The sequence below is a fragment of the Panicum virgatum genome, chromosome 5N, assembly GCF_016808335.1.
Source record: "Panicum virgatum strain AP13 chromosome 5N, P.virgatum_v5, whole genome shotgun sequence".
Taxonomy (NCBI): Eukaryota; Viridiplantae; Streptophyta; class Magnoliopsida; order Poales; family Poaceae; genus Panicum; species Panicum virgatum.
The window spans coordinates 20,167,725-20,175,466 of record NC_053149.1 but is presented as its reverse complement, the minus strand read 5'-3'; the positions used below and the strand labels follow the sequence as shown (position 1 = coordinate 20,175,466).

Below are 7,742 nucleotides of genomic sequence, written 5' to 3'. Positions count from 1 at the left end.
CGCCCAGATAGGTCATGGGGTGGTCGTCGACTGGCTCATCGCCGTCATTGTCCGCCCACCGTTGGCTCTTCGAGCGCCCTCTCGAGAAGGCTGGGAAGAACGGAGGCACGGTCGGTGAGAGGGAGGACGAGCTGGGGGATGTCGGTGGCGCCGTGGAGGCTTTGGCATTCGCAAGCTCGAAAGGCCCGGGCTTGGGCCTAGGTGGTGTGGATCTGAGCATGTCGTCAATGGTAGCGGTGGCAACTCTCTCCGTGCCGACCGGCGGAGTCGGCGGCCGGCAGGGCGCTCTAGAGTCAGCGGTGGCAGAGGCCGACACCGGAGGCGAGGGCGCGCCAGATCCAGCTCCCAAGCCGTGGGGTGGCCGCGGCGGCGGCGCCACAGGCAGCGTACGGCGTCATGGTGGGCGAGGGGAAGTTGGCAGTAGAGACCTCCTCTATGGCGCCCGGTGGCCTCGGCGCCCGCCCGACGCGCGGCGCAGCCCCGCATCCCGCGAGCTCGGGCCGACCCCCGAGCCCGGACATGCAAGGTGAGGGACGGGGAGGGGAGGCAGGAAGGTGAGGGGAGAGGATGGAAGGGGAGGCCGCCGACGCCGTGGAGGCGGCCGCCGGCGGCGGCGGCTCGGAGGGATCCAGGGGCCCCTAGGGTTCTCTCATCCTCCAAGATAGCGCATTGTTGTCTTTCACCATCAGCACGTAGGCTTTCGAATTATTGTTAGTTCTTCCCGTGCACATTAGTTGTTATATTGTGATCCAAATTCTGTACAAGAAAGATACCAACTTTCGATGGAGCGGAGCGGAGGCCTGTCGCCGGGAGGCTTGGGCCGGATTAGGGTTTTGCTCTATAGTTCATTATTCCTCTTGTAAGCAGCCGCTAGGCATTGTAAATACACACCCGATATAGTGAAGTTCTTGCTGGCTGGCACTCGTGGTTTTTACCCTTCGCATTGGATAGGTTTTCCACGTTAAATCTCATGTCTTCCTGCGGTTTGATCTTTCTGTTCTTCGCCATTTGTTTCGCCGTCGCTTCTAACAAGTGGTAACAGAGCCATGGTTTCAAGTTAGGGTTTCGTGATGGCATCGATGAAGTATGATCTACCGATGTTGGACTACAAGACAAGGTTCTCGCTGTGGCAAGTCAAGATGAGAGCTATTCTGGCGCAAACCAATGATCTTGATGAGGTGCTGGAATGTTTCGGGAAGAAGAAGAAGGATGAGTGGATCGATGAGGAGAAGCGCAAGGACCGTAAGGCTCTTTCACTTATTCAGCTTCATCTATCTAATGATATTCTGCAAGAAGTGCTGCAGGAAAACCCCTCCAATGCGAAGGGTATCTAAAGGTTCTCTTGTATATTTGCTGGGTGATCTCAATCCTTCAAATTTATATGTTCTCAGATGTTGTATTTTATATGGTTCTATTTCTTCTGCTGCTGCTGTTACTAATGTTGAACCTAGTAAGACTAACCTTTGGCATATGCATCTTGGACATATGAGTGAACTCGGTATAACAGAATTGATGAAGAGAAACCTGCTAGATGGCTGCATTCTGAGCGGCAAGAAGTTCTGTGAGCATTGTGTATTTGGTCAGCACAAGAGGGTCAAATTCAATACCTCTGTTCATACCACAAAAGGTACACTTGATTATGTTCATGCTAATTTATGGGGTCCTTCTCGTAAGCCTTCATATGGTGGTGCTCGTTATATACTTACCATTATTGATGATTACTCTAGAAGAGTCTAGCCTTATTTTCTAAAAAACAAAGATGATACTTTTGCTGTTTTTACAGAGTGGAAAGTCATGATAGAAAGGCAAACTGAGAAGAAGGTCAAAGTGCTTCGGACTGATAATGGTGGAGAGTTCTGTTCAGATCTTTTTGATGATTATTGCAGAAAAGAAGGCATTGTTAGGCATCACACCATCTCATACACTCCTCAACAGAATGGTGTGGCCGAGCGCATGAACATGACCATTATCTCGAAGGCTCGTTGCATGCTGTCCAGTGCCTGTATGAACAAACATTTTTGGGCTGAGGCTACTAATACTACATGCTATTTGATCAACAGGTCGCCTTCTATTCCACTCAACAAGAAGACTCCTATTAAGGTATGGTCTGGTACACCTGCATATTATTCACACTTGAGAGTTTTTGGCTGCACTGCTTATGCTCATGTTAATAATGGGAAATTAGAGTCTAGAGCTATTAAATGTCTGTTTCTTGGTTATGGTTTGGGAGTCAAAGGTTATAAATTGTGGAATCCTGAAACTAGAAAAACTTTCATGAGCAGAAGTGTAGTTTTCAATGATTCTGTGATGTTTACTGATAGTTTGTCCACAGATGATGCTTTAGTTTAGAAATTGCAGCCACAAGTTAGTGTGTAGGTGGAGCTTATGGATGACCAGAAAAATAAAGTTGTTGGTAATGATGCTCCAGATAGTGTTCTTGGTACTGTTCAGTACTCACCTCTAGTTTCACAGTCCATTTTGCAGCAAGAGGAGGATCTAGATTTACCTATTGCTCTTCGCGGATCAAAGAGGAGTTGTGGACCTCCAAACCGTTTAATTGAGGAGTGTAATATGACTTATTATGCTTTGAGTTGTGTTGAACAGGTGGAGAATGCTAGTGAGCCAGCAACATATTCTGAAGCCATTGATTCTGTTGATAAAGAGAAGTGGATCTCAGCTATGCATGAGGAGATGCAGTCTCTTGAGAAGAATGGCACATGGGAGATTGTGAGCTTGCCTAAGCAAAAGAAGACTGTTCGCTGCAAATGGGTCTTCAAAAGAAAGGAGGGTTTGTCTCCTAGTGAGCCTCCAAGATTTAAGGCAAGGTTAGTTGCAAAAGGCTTCAGTCAGATTCCTGGTGTTGATTATAATGATGTGTTCTCTCTAGTTGTGAAGCATAGTTCAATTCGGACATTCTTTAGTATTGTTGCTATGCATGATCTTGAGCTTGAGCAGTTAGATGTGAAGACTGCATTTTTGCATGGAGAGCTTGAGGAGGAAATATACATAGATCGGCCAGAAGGATTCATAGTGCCAGGCAAGAAGAATTATGTTTATAAATTGAAGAAGTTCTTGTATGGTTTGAAACAGTCTCCTCGTCGGTGGTATAAAAGGTTTGATTCATTTATGTTGTTACATGGCTTTAAAAGATCTAAATATGATAGCTGTGTTTACATTAAAATTATTGATGGATCACCTATATACTTGCTGTTATATGTTGATGACATGCTTATTGCTGCCAAGAGCAGAAAAGAAATTACTACACTAAAGAAATTGTTGAGTAGTGAATTTGATATGAAAGATCTTGGTGATGCTAAGAAAATTCTGGGTATGGAGATTACTAGAGACAAAAAATCTGGTTTATTATTTCTTAGTCAGTATAATTACATTAACAAGGTTCTTCATCATTTTAATATGCATGATGCAAAGCCAGTTAGTACTCCTATTGCACCTCACTTTAAATTGTCAGCCGCTCAGTGTCCTAGTTCTGATAAGGATGTTGAATATATGTCAAAAGTCTCATATTCTAGTGTTGTTGGTTCTTTGATGTATGCCATGATTTGCTCTCATCCAGATTTATCATATACTATGAATTTGGTTAGCAGATACATGTCTAATCCTGGTAAAGAACATTGGAAGGCAGTTCAGTGGATTTTCAGGTACCTCAGAGGGACAACAGATTCTTGTTTGAAGTTTGGGAGAACTGATCAGGGACTTATTGGTCATGTGGATTCAGATTATGCTGCTGATTTGGATAGGCGCAGGTCACTCACAGGTTATGTGTTCACTGTTGGCAGTTGTGCTGTGAGTTGGAAGGCTACTTTGCAGCATGTTATTGCTATGTCTACCACTGAGGCAGAATATATGGCTATTGCTGAAGCGTGTAAGGAGACAGTTTGGCTGAAAGGTTTGTTTGCTGAGCTGTGTGGAGTTGATTCTTGCATTGATCTATTCTGTGACAGTCAAAGTACTATATGTCTCACCAAAGATCAGATGTTCCATGAGAGGACTAAGCATATTGATGTCAAGTAACATTACGTGTGTGATGTGATTTCACAAGGTAAACTGAAGGTATGCAAGATCAGTATTCATGATAATCCAGCTGATATGATGACTAAACCAGTTCCTGTAGCTAAGTTAGTTGGTTTGACAGCTTAGCCCAAGAGGCTATGTGGCGCCAGAACCTCTGTCCTTTGTTGTGTTCAGGTGATGATTTGATATATGCTACAAGAAAGAATTTGTCTCAAGGTGGAGTATGTTATATTGTGATTCAAATTCTGTACAAGAAAAAAGCCAACTTCCGACGGAGCGGAGCGGAGGCCCGTCGCCGGGAGGCTTCGGCCGGAGAGCGGTACAGTACATATATCCATGATTAGGGTTTTGCTCTATAATTCATTATTCCTTTTGTAAGTCGCCGCTAGACGTTGTAAACACACACCCGATATAGTAAAGTTCTTACTAGCTGGCACCCGTAATTTTTACATTTCGCATTGGAGGAGTTTTCCACGTTAAATCTCGTGTCTTCCTACGGTTTGATCTTTCTGTTCTTCGTCGTTTGTTTCTCCGTCGCTTCTAACATTAGTAATCTCAAAATTAAACGCCCTAATGCACAATCCTACCTGATATTGAGTGTGGAGGGTACAGGAGGACAGACGGTTAGTCACAAATTATTCCATGTGAAATGCGTCACATTTCTTGCCTTGGTTGCGAACGGATTCTCAGCTAATAATAAATCGCTCGGCTTTGCTTGCTGGTATCAAACACAGTGCACTGCCAGCGCAGGCCCGTCGTCGTCATGCCTTGCAGAAGTAGGCGAAGGGCAGCTTGGGCGTGGAGAACTCGCCGGAGAGGATCTTGGCGGCGGCGACGGCGTTCGCGGCGTCGGTGTAGTGCACGCCGTCCCAGCTGACGAACTTGGCGCCGTCCTCGCACACCCGGAAGCCCGGGCCGAGGCAGCTCACGTTCGCGTTGTAGTTGTAGGGCGGCCCGCCGTAGCCGCAGCACGCCATGAGCGGCTCCTCGAATCCTGAAAACAGAACAAGAAAAAAAAAATCCGAACTGCATCTTGGTCATGATCGAGGTCATCGAGCCCCCCCGATCGTGAATTCGTGATGGAGTTACAAGGCATGGAGAGCTCATCATGCACGGACCGTAGGCGGAGTGGTTGGCGACGAGGTCGTACTTGACGAGCAGCACGTCGGTGTAGACGATGGTGGCGCCACGCAGCTGCGACCTGAGCTCGTCGCAGGCGGCGCGGAGCTGGTTGTTGAACTCGTAGGCGCCGTTGTTGAGGGTCTTGAGGCAGCCGCTGTAGTCGAGGTCGCCGTCGTCGGGCCTGGGCGCGGCGAGCTTCTGGGGCAGGCAGCCCAGGGGGCCGGTGCCGTGGACCCAGAAGTTCTTGGCGCCGTTGTAGTAGAGAGTCTAATCGATTGAAGCAGGTTCGTCGTTCCACAACAGCTAGTTCAGTGTTCAGACAAGAACGCAGCTACTAGACAGAAAGAACAGAACAAGGCCGATCGATCGAGCATGGCAATTTTCTTTTATTTGTACCATGATGGCGTCCTTTATCTCTGAGATGAAGGCCGGGATCTTGAGGTGGATGATGTCGTCGTAGGGCGCCCCGCTCCCGAACGCGGCGGAGAGGTCGTTCTGGCCGATGTCGATGAGGTAGAGCGCGTTCCGGAAGCCGTCGGCGTCGACCGGGGCGCTCCCACCTGCATGCCGGGCCCCCAAGGAGGACAGAGCTCGCTCGTCACTTGCGTCGCGTGCCTCCGAACGAACATGGAAGCAGCAGGGCGGCATGGTGTGTGTGTTCCTTAACTTCCTTACCATGGGCGACGAGCTCGAAGGATCGCTGCTTGAAGTGGATGAACTGCTGGACCTGGACGTGGAGGGAGAAGGGGGCGCTGCGGGGGAGCGTGGCGGAGCCGGAGATGGCGAAGTTGGCGCCGCCGGTGAAGTCGGAGCCCAGGGCCTCCAGGTACGGGCTCAGGTAGCTCATGTTCAGGCTCTCACCTGCATGCCGTGGTTCACCCGGCCGGCGTGCCCGACAGATCATCGATCACCACGCGCGCGTAAAAAGGTTCAGGAAAATGCGACAGCAATGTTTTCAAGATAGAAGCAGAGATTCGAGAGCTGCCCAGGCCACATCTTGCGCCGAACCGTCCATCACCAGCAGAGGAAGGAAATGGAGGTCCCGGTCACGGCTGGTCGCCATGGAAAGGAAAAACTGGAGGTCGCAAATGTGGGACGGTGGAAGTGCGAGCTCATGATGGGTGGCACTAGCAACCTGAAGCTAGCCATGCTCACACTTCTGCCCACGACCGCACTCTACGATTCCGAGTCACTTTAGAGTTTTGCACAGGGCCCGGTTTATGCCGGCACGGTGCGGTGGATTCCGGCCAGTTTGTGGAAACCGGAGGCCGATCGTTGGCGCTCGCGGCCTTTTCGTTTTCCTGAGATGGACCCAGCACGCTCGCGCGCCTATCATTTGCAAAGACCTGTGCTGCGCCTGCGCGCGGTCACCATCAGGCACCACAAACTAATAACCTTCTCTCGATCGTTCTCTGGCTGCTTTCACGGCGACCTCGACCACCACTAGCTAGCTGGGTACGTGCGCGCGACCGGCCGGCCGGCGACGAGCAGTGGAGTATCAAGAACGAAGCAGCAGTGGAGATGGGCGAGCTGCTGGTGTGTGACGACGATGACTCACAGAGGTAGTCGATGACGAGTCGGCCGTCGCAGAGGCGCCCTGTGGCGCGGCGGAAGAAGGCGCGGCCCTCCGGGAGCGGGTAGTAGTAGCCCAGCCCCGCCGCGACGCCGCCCGTGTCCGTGTTGGAGTCCCCGAACGCGAACACCACGGGCCGCCGCGCGCACGCCGTCGCGGCCGGGTCGCCGCCGCCCTCCTGCCAGGAGTACTCCGTCCTCGCCGCAAGAGCAGAGACGACGAGCACGGCCACCGCCGCGGCGGCGGCGGCAGCAGCCCCCGCGCCGCCGCCCGGCCTGCTGATGCGGGTGGTGCGAGCCGCCGCCATGGCTCTGCAAAGGCGGCGCGGATGTGGATGTGCGGTTGAGGAAGAGGGTCGGAGGCACGTACGGTACGGTTTGTCGCTAGAGCAGCTCGGCCGGAGAGGATCAAGTGCTGTGTGTGTTATATAGATGACAGGACAGTGCAGTGGCCAAGCAAGTGGGGTTATTACGTGCACGCCGCGCGCTAAGGCGGCAGAGCGTGAGGTGGACGCACGGCGCACTCGGCCGGCGCGCACCACACACGCCCCGTGTGCCATGACATATATGCAAGTAGGGTCTAGCTTCAAGCATCTATGACGAGGGCGCGCGTGCATGTTTGGTTCCAGGAAATTAGAGTACAGCACACCGGCAGTTTCTGAACGTGTGAGGGTGTGTTATTTAGATCCATCAACTCCAAAAATACATTGCTGAATCCAAAACTTTTAGATTGTTTACCGCAAGTCCATATGCATCCACGTAAGCAAGTAATGTTGACATGCATGGCATGCTAATTAATTGTACGTCCCCAAGACGGCTGCCGCGTGGCTTAATTATGATGAGAATTGATGCATTTGCTTTTCGGATTTCTTCTCCACCATGCCATCTCCCACCTCTAATCTTCCTCTTAGCTTTTCTATTCTTCAATATTGATTTTTTTGTGTGAAGTAAAAGAGGCGAAGGTCATAATTCGCAAGAATATTCTATAGTCTTAGTCAGAGGAGGTAGAGTGAAAG

At 50.5% G+C, this 7,742-nt stretch overlaps 1 protein-coding gene across 1 annotated transcript; it reads right to left on the bottom strand.

Annotated features, from left to right (window-relative positions):
- Positions 1 to 4,603: 4,603 nt before the first annotated feature.
- Positions 4,604 to 7,175, bottom strand: LOC120676443 (GDSL esterase/lipase LIP-4-like). The gene is made up of 5 exons (XM_039957703.1): positions 6,713 to 7,175; positions 5,830 to 6,015; positions 5,551 to 5,714; positions 5,151 to 5,421; positions 4,604 to 5,026 (listed from the first exon to the last, which is right to left on the bottom strand). The coding sequence occupies exons 1-5, from the start codon at positions 7,032 to 7,034 to the stop codon at positions 4,794 to 4,796; spliced, it is 1,176 nt and encodes a 391-aa protein (XP_039813637.1). The 5' UTR covers positions 7,035 to 7,175; the 3' UTR covers positions 4,604 to 4,793.
- Between the last annotated feature and the right edge of the window lie 567 nt (positions 7,176 to 7,742).